Here is a 17,126-nt window from a genome sequence, read left to right as displayed (position 1 = left end):
GGATCTTTTGTAACAATCCAAACAATCCCACTGGACAAGAACCTTTCCCAAGTTGTACAAAAGCCATTGCTTTTATGTTCTGTTTTTTTTTTTTTTTTTGGGTTTTTTGTTTTTGTCTGAATCATTGCTTTTATGTTCTGCTATACTGAAAAGGCCACTCCTGGTAGAAATGGTAAAGATTATTCCAATATTTTCAGCTGGAAGAGATATTCCGCACAACCATTATTTTTTCTTTTCTTTTTCTTTTTTGTGCAAAAAAAAAAATATAGAAAGTAAGACAGTGCTTCCCATTCTTGCACAATATAATATCGATTTTGGAGAGAAGATGAAAGAGAGAAATTGCGTTTGAGAAGTAAGATATTCTGTGAATAATAATGAAAATATAATAATAAAATATTGAATAGTAATAAAAAATATGTAAAAAATAATAATAAAATAATAAATAATAGTGAGGTAATTCCTTAGACACCCAAACTAGGGTTTACTCTCACTTCTAGGAGACCGTTCCCAAGAAGGCTGCTTGGTTTTTTCACTCATATAAAAGTACAGATAACGTTAAAACCGAAGTAGCATATATCTCAAGAACAATGGTAGATTCGTCATCAAATGGCGTCTAAGAAATTAGACACACTCCAGTTCTTTAAAGGAGCTATGAAAACTGAGAACGATATAGGCACATTTAGGTTGACTCAAATGAGGCTATAATATCAAGGAGTTCAGCGTTCGTTACATTACAATCATCCACGTTTTAGTTTGAACAATTACGAGGTAATGATAATTTAGATAAGCTTCATTGAAAAAGAAAGAAAGAAAGAAAGAACCTTTCAACTCTTGCTGCTGAACAGACTACTTGCTTAGTTGCTTTAGCATACAAACTTATGAAAGGGTGTTCCTTTTTTGTTTGCTAAATTATGAAAGGGTGTTCTTATTGCTAACAAACACCGCCTAAAACGCATAAGCCAACTCCCTGGCATGCATGCTGTATAATTTTCACTCAGTGGCCATTGGCAATAGAACCATTCTCACATTGGGTGCCAGTGGCACTGTCTCCAGCCTTCTGGGCATAGAACCTCCGATACATGGAGTCAACTTCCGTCAGATAGAATGTGCCTGGCAATAAAAGGCTAGTGTCCTTGCTTGTCACAAAGTCCTTGCCTCCATACCTGTGCTCCATTAGCTTCATGGTTTCAACAAACTTCTCTGGGAGGAACTGCATGAATACCACATAACATTAAAATGGATGAAAACTACATATACCCCGACTAAGGTAGAAAGTCGGGGATAAAAGGCTTCTAAGTTTGGGTTCACCATCTATCGATTGTTCTTTGCAACAAACTAATCTTCTTCATCGTTTAGAGACCCTAAATGTTAGCATCATACTATATAACCTCTTGTGCACAGGACCCCCCGTCAGGTAATAAAGACAAGGCAGAAGTTTTAGACAATGAAACATTTGGGGAAATTAAGGATATCCTATGCTGCCATGGCTTTTAGGCAGGTACAGTTAAAAAAATGCAACCAAGACTACTGAAAATTTATTGTATCTAGAAGAACGATAGAAATACCTCATTCCTTGACTCCAACTTCTTTTTGACATCCATCACAGTGGCAATGTTTGATAAGCTAAAGGGATGTTGACCCTCCTGGAATTTCAGTGAAAACATAGTGGCAGTTAAGCCACTCCCGTATGAGAACATTATCACCCGCTGACCTGCCTGCAAATTATTAAACAACAATCAAAACCACAAGGAAATATGGACATTGGAAGGGAGAAAGCAAAATAGTTGAACAAAAAAGTAAATAGAAAATTACCAATGTGTTATGTTTATTGTGAATAAGGGATGCAAATGCTGCATAGAGAGATGCAGTGTACATGTTGCCAACTTGCTTCGGCACCAAAGTGGTTGGCTGCACCTTTGCATCGTATAGGGACTTTGCAAGTTGCTGGGTTACCTATAGGTATGATAATATTTATTTTCATCAGGAGCAAGTTCAATCTTAAGAATGAAATAATAATAAATTATTTCAGAGTTCTAGAGTACCTTTTCAAGGTCCCGGCTCTGGTAGCTTTCATCACCAGATAATGTCGAAAATGGCTCCAGCTTTTCTTTAGCAATCTCATTAACAGAGCTGTAAATAGATGCAGATATAATTATTCACCAAGCACACTCGAGTTAATAGATAAAATTTATGAAACCAGAAGTTATAATTCCTAGAGAGAACAAGAAAAGAACCTGGCATTCCTCAAAAAGTCATTGTACAACAAACGAGCAAAGCTTTTCTGTACAAGCTGTACTAGTTCAGAGAAAAAAAAAATTAGACATCCAAGCTATTGTTTGAAGTATTTTTGGATTAAGACCGAGTCCAAAGGCGAAATTGGTTGCAGGTCCACAATTGGAAACATACTCTACCTTGTTATATGGAGAATGAAACACAAAATATTCGGCATCAGAAAGGGAGAATTGTTTGCCTTCCATTTTCTCATACCTACAGAATGCAAAATACTTAAGCATTTGCATGGTACACTATTAATCATCAAAATCTCTATTGGAACATAGTTAAAAGCTTTCAGAACTTCCAATGAATCTTACTTCTTACAGAATTGTTTGTAGCAAGAATCAACAGCCATGAGATAACATGTTTGAGAAAGCTTCCCATCAACAACCTGCAATCATAGTTGTCTTAGAATAAAAATCACTCCAAAGCAAAACTTGTTCACCAAATGGTGAATCGTGTTGGTTGAAAAGCATGCGGACAATAGAAGTAAAATTCAAATCCCTATAATCATGTATTTCTAACCAAAATCTAAAGAAACAGTACAATCAGGAAAAAGAAAAGGAAAAAATCACTGAAATGGAAATTTAAGATGCCTTATGAACAGTAAATGTCAATAGCAACATATACATAAAATGGAATTCGGAAGGACTACCGGATATTCACTAGCAAGGTTTGGCTTGTAAAAGTCGTAGGCATGGGCCATATAACTCCCCCTAAATCTGCTTTCAAAAGAAATGGGAGCATCAGGTCCTATTAGTATAGCAATAGCAGCTGCTCCGCCAGTAGGTCGGGCCGGTCCTTCTGCGTAGACCTGATAAAGAAAACTATACCATTAGATGGTGTATGGTAGACTTTATAAAATGATTAAACCCATAAAAAACTATATATGCCAATGATGGATTAAATTTATGCAGAAGACCTGGAATAAATAGAGGGTACATTTAGTCGGACTCACAGGTATAGTTATTTGGTGGGGAGTGGGGGTGTGAAAGCAGATATACCATGGGAAATGAGGGACATTTGGGCAGTATTCTGTTACTTAGGGATGCATATAACGTTAATATATCTGAGAGGCAAATCAGGTAGCAGATTGGTTAGCAAAGCATGACGAGAGGGAATGTCATGGAAAGCTCCAATTATCAGACACTACTAAGAGAGGTCAGGGCCTACTTTCCGTGGACTGCACGGATTTACCTGCCATTCACTACAAATAACAAAAGATTTGAAGCATGGTTCTGCTGTGGACTTGTGTAAAGGTTTTGTTTTATTCTCATGTTATCAAAGAACTTATTCATAAGGTTTAGTGATGTAATCAAGGCATTCCTCCATTAAAAGTGAGGATCATGAATAAAAAATTATGGGGCTCTGTCCCCTTCATAAAAAAATACTTATAAAAAAATACATATGCCAATTAGAATGATTTGTCCCAGTGAAATAAAAATCACAAAATCACAAATTGATAAATTGTTAAATTTTGTATATTCAATATTGAAGAAATAAAGCAAATCTGCCCCAGGACGTTAGTCCAAGGCAACATATAACTTTCAAACGAAATCATCATACCGCACTGTCAGTGCACACAACAAGTCCATAGCGTCCATCCCATGAACTGCTCTCAACCCAGTTGACACAATTGAATAAAGCTGCTGTTCCTCCATAGCATGCATTAGTTGAGTCAACGCCTTCAATGTCAGTATTTCCACTTTTCTGTTCATTCCACACAAGTATGGAGCAGTCAATTAAAATCTTTCAAGAACAGGCATGATAAGAAGTGATAGGACTTGAAATACCAACTAAATGAATCCTAATGTTTGAAAAGGGAGCAAGCAAGAGTTAGTGATTTGAAAGGAAAATATATGCATATATATACACATCCAGACGAACCCCTTGCTCTACCTGATAACCCACTCTTGTGTGTGCCAGAATCCAGGTACCTAAAAGTTTTGGTGGGTTTAAACCAGGTATTATTAAAACTTCTAGCGAAGTCCCATAACTAATGCAACAAATTTCAGAGCCCACATGAATAACACAAATTATTCATCTCACTTCACCTAATCAAGAAATGTGTTTCACTTCTACCTCAACTGAGGTTTTAATACTCCTCTATAGATATAGGTTTTAAAGAACCATCATATGGTAAAATATTCAATGTCATATTTATTCAGCAGAAACAAGCAATTAATTCAAATCAGAAGAGTATGTGTATTTAACTGTACCAGAAGACTACCTCAAAGATTTGCATCAGGAAGGTCTTAATTGATTTACTCTTGTCTATAACAGTCTCACTGCCTACTTCCAGACGACCAATCTGTTTGGGATCAATCCCATATTTCTCAAGTAGGGAAGTAATGGCTGTCAAACTGAAAATTGAAGAGTCAATGAATATAGAAACTTCTCAAGATGCTATAGGACATATTATTATTATTATTATTATTATTATTATTATTAATGTATTTTTGAGGATCAAATGACTGTAAACAAATGGGCATATACAAAGTAAGAGTCAAATAAGCAAAGCTAAAATTACATATCAACATGGGCCCTCCTAATGGACACAGTCTAGCATGATAGCATGAAACATAATCAAAAGTGCTAGCACACAAACCCAAAAAAATGATTTTTTTTGTGCAAAAACGACAGTATAACATGTCATATGGCAAATCTATTTAGTATTTTGGCAAATCTATTTAGTATTTTTTCCTTTCAGGGTTGCCAACTGCAGTCCAAGAAGATACACTTGGCGTGGTATACTGTTTTTAGAACTGAATAAGCAGGGTTCAGTTCTCAACTTCTCACTGAAAGTTTTATTAGACTATCAACTATTTTTAAAATGAGGTACCCTTTCAATTGTCATAGTGTTCTTTAAACTTCACAGAACATCACTAGGTCGTAATAATTCTCAATTTAATGCTGACTAAATACAATGAAAATATGCAAACTAATACTAAATCTGCTAGCATCATAGAATAACAGCGAGGGTTGAGCATAGAATCAAAACCTCATTGAGATGACATCTTCCACCTCAGTACAAAAGGCCATGCAATCTTGCCCTAGTCCAATTGTGTATTTCCCTTTACTTGCACCATCATGAGCCTCCAATACTTCCTATTTCCCATACAGAAAGGAAGATACGTTCAACAGGTGAGGCAAATTTCTGAAGTTTCGTTCACAAGAGTACATGTGCAGGTCAATACAATGCTAGCAAGAATAATATCCATTTCATAGGTGAAAAAAAAATGGGATCGCTCTCATAACCAAAAAAATGTTCCATATTTTCCTAGGAACCATGTGCTTACTTGTTTTGATTTATTTTGAGTCCTATAACAAAAAAGAACCATGTTCTTACTTGTTTTGATTTATTTTGAGTCCTATAACAAAACAAAAAAAAAAAGGTTAACGGTATTCTAAGATAATTTTTTTTTATGGAAAATAAATCTTTCTAATTTGAATTTTGAAGGCCTTCTCCGTTGGTAATTAATTTCTTGGTTATTCCCGGGGCACAAAGTACTGGAGAATTTAATTAAAAAATGTTTTCTTTTAAGCAGCTGTTTACATCACAAATCTACCTGCCTCAATTCCCATCTCAAATAATGGTACCAATCAATTTCTTAATTTCAAAACAAAACGATCATACTTAAATCTATCACCATTCTGCAATTAAGTGTAAGAGAAGATATTTTACACCGCCTTTGGAGACTAGTTGTTGTTGACTACCTCCATGAAATCAGAATTTTGACTAAATTACCAAACTTTCATATGCAATGTATGCCTTAGAGCCCCGCTTAACTATGCGAGTGAATATAAAGTCCAGTCCCCCAAATTCAGATCATTATACAAACAAAAATACCACGCATTTGAGCCACCTAAAACTACCATACACAAAACTGTAAACATGTTATTCCTCCATTTACGCGCCGAGAAAGTTCGGGAAGAAAAGGTTATGTTTGATTCTCGGGGAAGTAAAGAAATAACACCTTAAAAAATAGCTCAATACCTTCCTTGAGCATATGTTAAAAGTAGATTAGTTTCCTTCGTCGTTTTATGTCCTTTACTAAAACCAAAACAGAGAGACCGAAAATATAAGAATTCTAATGCGGAGAACTCAATATACATTAAAATGTTGATACACGAATTTCCATTAATTTCATTCAAATAGTAGAAAAAAGAAAACAGGAAAAAAAATCCCGCCTCCAATTAACCATGCTTAATTTGAGCCAAAAAAATGCTCAGCTCAATTTAATCTCTTTTTTTAAAAAAAAAAAAAAAAAAAATCCAAAACGACCCATACAAATCCCCCCCCCCCCCCCCCCCCCCAAAAAAAAAAAAAAAAAAAGAAAAAAAAAAGAGAGAAACTTCGAAGTTGGGCTTCGTTTCCATTTCCCCCGTTTGTCAACATCCAAACAGGAACTGAAATAAGGGGAGAGAGAGAGAGAGAGAGGGTGGTCACCTGCTTAATACAAGTGGTAGGGAAGTAGATGTCCATGGCGAGGATTCCCACATTCTTTGCCATTTGTGCACACTGATTTCCTTTATCAGATGCAAATGAGATTCGAAGCAAGGAATTTCTTCGTCTCCCCTCTCAAATGGGAGTAGCTCCCGGTTCGGCAAGGTGGAGGCTGGGAGAGAGAAACCGAATCGAGGAAGAGACTCCCAGAGAAAAAGAAAGCAGTGGCGAATGGCGATGCTCACGAGTAGATGTTCCTCCCCGGCTTCTATATATATAGAGAGCCAACTGGCCAAAAAGTCCTGAATCAGACTGAGTTTCCTGCCAAAATGAACGCTCACGCCAATCTCAATTTCTGTCTTCTGACCACCTTTTACATCGTAATTACATTGGTTACCATTGCAAATTTGCAATTCTACGTATCACTTCACATTCCACATTTATTTTAATTTTTTATTTTATTTTCTTATCATAAATATGTGATGTATGTTGATAAATAAAATAATTCAATTAATTTAATAAAAATAAATTAAAATTAAAAATTAAAAAAATTAAAATATATAAAATATATAATATTTAATACTATTCATCATTCTGCACGTCAAACTTTCTCTTTATTTCTTTATTTTTAATTTTTTTATCCTATTTTTTTAAAATTTATTAAATTTTTTTACTCATAACCTTTATATCACATTTAATAAAATTAAAAAAATATATATATGACGTTTGGATAATAAATAGAATTTTTTGTACCATTAATAGTGGCGTTGAATTTGGGAATCCCATTTGTTTGTCATCAAGCTACGAAACCCACGCCACGTGTACATGATTTCTTGTTATAGAATAGGAAAATGTCACCAATATTTTCTTAATATTTTATATAATTTATATTTTAAATAAAAAGTATTTTTATAAAATAATATTACTTTATAAAATCACTAGCACTTTAAATAATGACGATATAAAGATTTATAAAGAAAATTGGACATATATAATTAGTTAAAAAAATAAAATTTCATTAATTTTATGAAAGTTCATGAAAATCGTAAAGCGGAGTGAACCTGTGTACAGTTGAAGATGGACAACTAGACAAGCCATATCTAATACTCTCATCCTTTTAAAAAAAAAAAAAAAAAAATGGCAACTTTTAAGACTGACAGGCAAGCTTATTGCCCACCTTCGACTTTAAGTATTATTTTATACTAAAATGTGCAGTCACAGGCAGACAAGCAGCACCCAACTCCTCCGACCTTGGACTCTCCAACACCGTTTCTCCGACCCTAGCCTCCCATCCTGCACGGCTGCACGATGATCAGTGACCCATTGGCCAAAATTGATTTCATTGAGTCGTCAATACTAACTACCTAATAATAATGGTCAAAGATCGATGCGTTTTGGATAATCTCCATCGATTAGTAATTGCATATGGTTTTGACAGTATTGAAATTTATAAGAGTTATAATGTTTTTTTATTTATTTTGGATTTATCATTTCAAATCACTTTAATTAATAAAGTAGAATTACAAATCACACTCTCATTCCACTATATAAAATGCGACACTCTCATCACCCTTTAAAAGAAAAAAAAAATCTATAGATTGATGAACAATAACACTTCAACATAGTGAGATGAGAATGTAGTATATAGAATTTTCTAAATTAATATTATATATTTTAAATGATTTTTATATCACGTTAGGAGTGTTAGTATGGTTAAAAAGATTGGGTTGGTTTGGTTACACAAAATCAAATTATCTCATCTCATCTCATATAATCATTACAATTTTTTCAAACTCTCACATAAAATATAATAAACAATTCAACATTTTTAAATCTCAAAATAAAAATAATATTAAAAAATAATATTATAATAATATATTATTTAATTTTTAACAAAATATATCATTTCAACTTATCTAAAATGGGTAACCAAACGAGGCCTGACTGTTTATTACATAGTCTAAGGGACAACCAAGATTGACTGTTTCATTGCTAGCCTTTCCCATTACAATTGGTCAAATGGACTCGTGATTCACCGTTGGATGAGTCAAATGATGCAGAAGCAAGTAAGTGTGGTTGGTAGAATCCACGCCAATGGTGGTTGTTGGGTCAAGCATGTGAGTAATAGTTCAAAGATTTTTTTTTTTTTAAAGAAAAAAAAATTATTAATGCTGTCAATCATCTGCTGGCATTAGTCATGCGATGCACTTTGATAGCTAGAGCTTAATGACAAAGATGTGGTCATGAATAAGCATATATATATATATACGTACGTAACGATGTAGGAATATATATATATATATATTTATTTTTTTTCCCTCTTTTTCTGATCTTTAATCAATTGTGTTCGTGAAAAAGTTGCATGAGTGAACATGATATGTTCAATCAGCTAAAGTTGAATTATATAAATGGACGAGGGGGACTTCACTATTATTCATGTGGATGTAAAACTTTCCATGCGTACCTCAATACCAATGTGGATTTTTATGTTTTTGGCTCCCATGAGAGTCCTGACTCAACAGTACTTTGTCAAATGATTATCAATTAGGAGTACCATATGTATATATTTATTGCACATGGTTTGATAATGTTGTTTTAAAAAGGAGTAAATTAACAACATATACACAATAGGCTTATGCTAGTTATATATGGAAATGGGATTATTTTTTCTTTAATTGATTCACAATTCACCGATATACGAGGTCTATAACGTCTCAATAGAAGGTTCAAGCCACGTAACTATATTTCAGAAAGACTAATCAATAATATAATTGAAATCACATTGAATCATTATAAAAAATAATAATTTCTTTCTTAAATAATGTGGGATATCATAATTTATAATATACATAATTCCAACAATTTTTTTTTTTTTTAGCAAGTTAAGCATTGCTTAGATAAACTAAACGGTTATAAGGATACAAGATTTAGGGAGGTGGGGGTCCCCAACAGTCATCCCAAACACAACAAAAGTAGTACTAAAAATAAAAATAAACACTAAAAATTTTCTTTTTAAACGCTTGATGTTTTCCGCTGTCCCCTTCAAAAATGCTTTTGGAAGCAATATAAAGGTCAAGATGCCTCTTTTCAACCATGTTCAAATCACGAAAACGTTAAATTCAAATGGACGATGAATCAGAGGATGATGATGATGAGCATACCGATCGACTTTGATCCTAAATATACATACATGCATGGTACCGACGGAACCGATCGACTTAATTATTAGATGCCGAAGACAAATTAAATAAAGACAGCGTTTTTGTCCAAGTTGGTGTGTGGAGTTTTTCGGAGAAGAGAAGAACATGCTCTATACATGTGAATTACAAAGATTTTTCCCATCTATTTGCAGTACTCATGCACTTGTGAATGAGCGATGACTTGGACGCGAATTACAGGCGGCTGACTTGCTTGGTAAAACACGCAAATCCTTATGTTCAAACTTGCAAGCATCAATTCACGAGAGAGAAATGATTAATTAATATTTTTTTTTAACTTATAAGTATATCATTTATACGTAAGATTAATTTAACATGACGTGATTTACAAGAAATGTTTTAAAATTTAATATCTTACAAATAAATATTGCCATTTAAACTATGTAAAAAGTGTGTTATAATCTACGCCAGTTGTTAATAGAAAAACTATTTCATTTATTTTCTATTTTATTCAAATTAATGGTCGTCTTTGAAAATTCAATAAGTAACCTCTTTCATATTTTTTTTTTACTAAAAAAGGGCAATTTAATATGTATATATATATATATGTAGACGATCACTTACGTACTGGAGTGAAGTTCTGGGAGGGAATTTCCTTTCTTTTTATTTGTTTTTTCATGCATGGAAATTGGAAAACAAGTCTCATGCCCATGGTATTATAGAAATTAACTATTGAAAACAAATTGACGTTTACATATGGAAATTTGTCTTTTCTTTATGCTTTTGCTAGGCATAATGAGTATGACTTCACAACAGATCAAAATAATAATGATGGTTGCAAATTAGCATATTGAGTCGTATGACTTTACCTAATTAACATAAAAATAATAATAATAATAATAAAACTAAATTAATAATATCGGTGGGATGGATGCTTTAGCTTAAGTACTTTAACCACGTCGAAACGAACGAATCATGGTACATTTTGGCCTCCAAAATCTGAGCACAGGGGCACTTTACACAGTATTTTTGAGGCGGAGTACTGCTACATCTCCGGGCGCGGCAACCCATCGAAAGATAAAATGGTACGTTTGGATTATTAATTCATTTTTATTTATTTTATTATTATAATTTTTTAAAAATTTTAATATAAAATATAATAAATAATTTAATTTTTTAAAATTTTTAAATAATAATAATAATATAAAAAAATAATATTTTAATAATATTTTATCATATCAATTTAATATTTAAACGTGATATTTTTTTTATATATTTTTTAATCATCATAAATATTTAAAAAAAAAAAAATACACAACTTCGTATCAGGCGGCCAATGAGACTGACAGATGCAGACAAGACTGATTTAATTTAGCAGCGAATTACTTATTCTAAAAAAAGAAATTACAGGGAAGAGTAATAAAGTTCTGCAGGTATATTCACTTTTATATATTTAGTATGTATTTTATTGATTTGGTTGATAAAAATTATTATTTTATATTAAAAAAAATATGAAGTCAATTATATTAGTATAATACTTAAAGAGTATATAAAAATGACTATACGTAAAAAAAAAAAAAATTTCAAATAAAAAATATTTTTTTTGTGAATTTCAAATTTATCCATTTTATTTAAAATATCATTTCCCTACACCAAAAAATATAAAAGTTAATACGTTTCGTTTGAAACGTGCTCAATTAAATTAGAACCCGATAATCAATCCTTGAACATGGAAAAAACGTCATGTCTTAGGACAAAGAGGTTTGAGCATGCAATGAGTTTGATCGAAATAGGTGAATTAAAATTAGAAGAAAGAAAGTAAACGATTTTCAATGCCAGATCTATACTGATGAGCTTTGATCTGTCTAAGAAATTTTAATATATATATATATATATATATATATATATATATATATAAAGACGGAAACTGGTATATATACGTACGTAGATTTCTTCAATTTCCCTAATTTACTCTATTAATTTCCACCTAACCCCGCCATAATTTCTTATTGGGGGTGCTATAAATAATAATTTATTTTAATTAATTACCTATGGTCCGTACTTCCTGATGACCGTTCCCATCAGGATATGTGTAGGCTGCTACTCCAAGTCATGAAGCGTATGATATCTGAATTTACGTTTTAAGTCAAAGTTTGCCTTCCTGCGCTTATTGTCCACCAGTAATGATAGCGTAGCAGGGATATGACTATTTCATGGGAGGGGACTTTCAAGGCGACGTGTTAGAATATTAAAAATTCAAGGCATGCAGCTTGTTTTAACCAAACCTATGACAGCGAATGATCCCTTGCATCTGGTGCGTGCTACTTTGATCAAGATTTTTTGGAGTTTTTTTCTTTAAAAAAAAAAAAAAAAAAAAATTCAGAGCCTAAAATGTAAAAGAGACGATCATATAAAAGAAAAGATCATCAAGATGATCTTCTATAATCTTTAGAGCTTCAAATGAGAAAGATAAATACATAATCAAGATATATATAAGGTTCTATGAAATTTATACTGTTTGTATGAACTTGTTAGATAGTATTAAATATTCAGTAATAGAGTAAATTAATAGAGTATATTGGTGGAGCTTCAAATACATTATTTTAATTTATGATGTCATATATGATATGTGGATATTTCAGAATGTATTCGCTTATTGATAAATAAATAATAACAATTTCTACTAAAAAAAAAAAAAAAAATTGAGTCACAAGGAGTTTTTTTTTTACCTCAAAATGATCGTATAACATTTATGTCCACTTATATATCTCTTTCTAATTTGAAATCTCACAGTTCGAATAAGAATTTTTTGAGATATTCGAAATTGCATTTTCATGAGTTGGCGTAAATAAAAAAAAACAACTTGCAAGTAGTTTAGACTTTAGAGTTACTCGTGGAAAGAAGAGTCTCCTCAACTAATAATTCATTTATACATGTTTCAACTCAAACAACCAATCAAATACGGGCCATACCTTTTGGGATTTCTTTATTGATTGCCGGTTTGGTTAAGATCTCCAGAAATGACAATGCCACAGCTGATCATTAACAGCTTTTTCACAATCTATCTATAAAGTATTATTTTTTATTTTTTTGACATTTTCTTATTGAGGAATACTAGATACAGGTTTTAGGGTGATAAATTTTGCACACTTTTTTTTTTTTTTTTAAATGTAAGTTTTATTATTAAAAAAATTATTTTTTTTTTATAAAGCTCGTATTTACCTATTTTTTTTTACAATGAGAGTAGATATAGTTTACACATCTAAGATTACAAATATCATTTCTCTTTCTTTTGTATCAATGCGTTCGAATTTAAAAAAAAAAAATGATTTTATTATTTTCGGGGAGGGGACTTTTAAGGGAGCTGGTTTAACCAAACCTATGACAGCGAATGATCCCTAGCATCTGGTGCGTGCTACTTTGAGCAAGAATTTTTGGAGTTTTTTTTTTTTTTTTTCCAGCGCCTAAAGTGTAAAAGAGATGATCATATAAAATAAAGGATCATCAATATGATCTTCTATAATATTCTTTAGAGCTTCAAATGAGAAAGATAAACACGTGATCATGATTTATAGATTCTATGCAATTTATACTGTTTGAGTGAATTTAATTTTCAGATAGCATTAAATACTTAATAAATATTATAAATTTCAGTTCATATGCTCATTTATATTCCACTAATTGAGAGTCAAGTTCAAACAATGATTTGAGGGGTCTTTTTTCCTCTCTCAAAATGAATCTCATAACAAAAATTAGAAAAAATTTAATTGTAAGCGGATTTGCGCACCAATATATACACTAATGCTGAGGTGGAAATGTAGGCTTTAATAAAATGATCTCTCTCTCTTTTTTTTTTTTTTTTTTAAATTAACATCTGATAAAATGTTAACATTAGTGCATAGATTGGTCCGCAAATCCGCTTGTACATAGAAGAGCTAAAACAATTATGGCCACTTATATATCTCTTTCTAATTTGAAGTCTCAGAGTTCGAATAAGAATCTTTTGAGATATTAGAGCATTTCTTAGTTGGCTTAAAAACAAACAACTTGCAATTAGAACTAAGATTTATTTATGATTCAACTCATACAACCAGAAAAACGACTTTTCGGCTGCTTTCATCTAATGCAAATACATTATTTTCAGGCTTTCATGAACTAAGATTTTGATTATTTGCAGCGAAATATTTTGTCAGAAATAATGTCTTATTTGCATGCAATTATTTTATATTTTTGCCATAAAATAATATTAATTAAAATGAGACATTTAATTACAACCATTCCGCTGTGATTAAAAATCTTTGAAAAAACTTAATTGTTTTCGACTAGTTTTATGATTTTTTGTTTCGGATTGTTAGAGCATGTGTACCTGCCTTAGAGGATAACTCCTCACAAACCAAGTCCAATGCATTTGCAGCGCACCCACAACAGAATGCCTCCTCCATCTCCTCTGCTGCCGATTCTCAACAGCACTCTATAACCGATTCTGATCTTATGGAATAATATAGATCCTTTTAGAATAAATATCTTGTGTATATTTCTGCTATAAATACTACTGTTATTGTACTAAGGAAAATCAATGAAATAGAAACACTTTTATTGTTCTTCATTTTCTCTGAGATGTTCTTACGAGCACCTGTGTTACACTCTTGTTTCACTGGTTTCATCATGATATCGAGAGCCTGAATAGGGCCAACGCCCATTTTTCTTTCTCCGATCATCATGGCACCACCCAAATCTATTTCTCCGAATCCCTCTATCACCACCTCTGCCGCACAACTCATCACCATTAAACTCTCTACCGACAACTACCTACTCTGGCATGCCCAAATCACCACCTTCATCCGCGGCAACCAATTGTTTGGCTATGTCGACGGTTCCATTCCCATGCCTCCTTCCATTATTGACAATATTCCTAATCCAAACTATATCTCCTGGCGCACTCAAGACCAACTCATCATGTCGGCCATTTATTCCTCCTTCACCGAGGCTGTCATCTCTCAAATTCTCGATTGTTCCACCTCCCAGCAAATTTGGAAAACCCTTCATGAACTATACTCGGCTCAATCCACCGCTCACCTCATGAATACTAAATTTCAACTTGCCACTCTAAAAAAAGGATCCGATTCAATCTCCACTTACTTTCACAAAGCTAAAGCACTCTCTGCCTCCCTCAATGTCGCGGGTCATCTTCTTCCTGAGTCTGAATTCATCATTTATTTTTTGACTAGTTTAGGATCAGATTTCGAGTCCGTAGTGTCCTCCATCACTACGCGTCCCGATCCTCTCTCCATTTCTCAGGTCTATAGTTTTCTTGTGAATCATGAATCTCGTCTTGCTCATCAAACACTTTCTCTTCTCTCCCACAACTCCTTCACTGCCAACTCCACCACTGTGCGTGGCTCGTCTACACCTCCAAACCGAAGCCATGGTCGTGGCTTTAGGCGTGGACGGGGTGGTCAAAATTTTTCTTCATCACCCTCTAATTTTTTTTCTCCTTCTCAGATCAATCGACCTACATGTCAGCTATGTAATCGCATTGGTCACACTGTTCTTTCCTATTATCATCGGTTTGATCATGCATATCAGTCTCCAGCTCCTCCTTCTCTCTCAGCTAATTTCACCAATTTTTCAAATACGTCCGCACCATCTTCAAACTGGTTTCCAGACACTGCTGCTTCCACTAACTTCACCTCTGATTTTTCTAAACTTAACCTCGAGTCCTCATCTTATCAAGGGCCAGATCAAGTAACAATTGGAGATGGATCATCACTTGCTATTCAAAATTCTGGCTCCGGCTTGTTTCCAACCCCTTCTGGCAATTTTCTTTTCCGTCAATTACTCCATGATCCTTTAATTTCTAGAAATTTATTATCTGTTCGCCAATTTTGTTTGGATAATTCTGTTTTCTTTGAATTTAACTCTTCTGGTTTTTTTGTGAAGGATTTACATTCCCAGGAAATGCTTCTTCAGGGCCCCGTTAAGAATGGCTTGTATGTCCTTTCAATTGATGATGCGGATCTCGCTCTTCCCTCACGACATGCTTTCATTGGCGAACAGACCTCACCAAACATATGGCATGCTCGTCTTGGTCACCCATCTCCTTGGATCACCTCATTTACCATTCGTCATCACAATCTTCCCGTCACTTCCACAGCCACTTCGTCACCTTGCTCGGCCTGTCTTCAATTCAAGTCTCATGCTCTTCCTCATCCACTCTCACCCTCTCAATAGCAATTTCCTTTTCAGTTATTATTCTTATATGTGTGGGGACCTGCGCCTGTGCTGTCCTCCAATGGTTTTAGGTTTTATTTTTCTATTGTTGACGACTTTATGAAGTATGTTTGGCTGTTTCCTTTATATGCAAAATCTGATGTTTCTCAAATTTTTCTAAATTTTGTTACATTTGTTCGTAATTCTTTTTCTAAAAATATTTTAGCTGTTCAATCAGACTGGGGGGTGAGTTTCATCCCTTTCATACTATTTTACAAAAACTTGGCATTTCTCATAGAATTTCTTGTCTATACTCTCATGCACAAAATGGTAGCATTGAACGGCATCATCGCCACATTGTTGAAACCGGGCTCTCTCTTCTAGCCCAATCTTCGACTCCTCTCAAATATTGGGTTGATGCTTTTAAAACAGCAGTTTTTCTCATAAATAGAATGCCCACACCCAATCTTCATCATTTCTCTCCTTTTCAATCTTTTTTTAACTCTCCACCTGATTATAATTTTTTACGTGTTTTTGGCTCGGCCTGTTGGCCCAATCTTCGCCCTTTTAATCATCACAAATTAGACATGAGATCTAAGCTCTGTGTCTTTTTAAGATACACTCCTGATCATAAAGGGTACAATTGTTTACATATTCCATATGGTAGAATTTACGTTTCACGTGACGTACGCTTTGATGAAACTCATTTCCCATTCTCTTCTACTCAAACAATATCCACCCAAGCCCCCTCTTCAGCCCAACCCGTTCCCTTCAATTCATTTTCTCCCTCATTATCCAATCCGGCCCCATTCTCATATGCTAACTCTTTCGTCCAGCCCAACCCGACTCAATCTATCCCTCCCAATCATAATACTTCAACCCATGAGCCCACAACCTCAAACCCTAATTATATTCTCTCCACACCTTCCGAAAATATCTCCCAGACCTCTCCTGTGCCGTTGTCTTCAATTTCTTCTCTTGCGCTATCTTCCTCAAACACGTCCTCCTCTCTCCCTGATAACAATCATTCCGTCTCC

General features: G+C 33.7%; 1 protein-coding gene across 1 annotated transcript; it reads right to left on the bottom strand.

Annotated features, from left to right (window-relative positions):
- Positions 1–684: 684 nt before the first annotated feature.
- Positions 685–7,069, bottom strand: LOC121235128 (hydroxymethylglutaryl-CoA synthase-like). Its single transcript, XM_041131377.1, has 12 exons — positions 6,725–7,069; positions 5,276–5,382; positions 4,505–4,637; positions 3,841–3,984; positions 2,930–3,088; positions 2,592–2,665; positions 2,412–2,487; positions 2,235–2,290; positions 2,043–2,130; positions 1,813–1,953; positions 1,566–1,715; positions 685–1,210 (listed from the first exon to the last, which is right to left on the bottom strand). The coding sequence occupies exons 1-12, from the start codon at positions 6,785–6,787 to the stop codon at positions 995–997; spliced, it is 1,407 nt and encodes a 468-aa protein (XP_040987311.1). The 5' UTR covers positions 6,788–7,069; the 3' UTR covers positions 685–994.
- Between the last annotated feature and the right edge of the window lie 10,057 nt (positions 7,070–17,126).

The sequence above is a fragment of the Juglans microcarpa x Juglans regia genome, chromosome 6D (genome assembly GCF_004785595.1).
Source record: "Juglans microcarpa x Juglans regia isolate MS1-56 chromosome 6D, Jm3101_v1.0, whole genome shotgun sequence".
Taxonomy (NCBI): domain Eukaryota; kingdom Viridiplantae; phylum Streptophyta; class Magnoliopsida; order Fagales; family Juglandaceae; genus Juglans; species Juglans microcarpa x Juglans regia.
The sequence above is the reverse complement of the archived record's forward strand: the minus strand, read 5'-3'. Positions and strand labels throughout refer to the sequence as shown.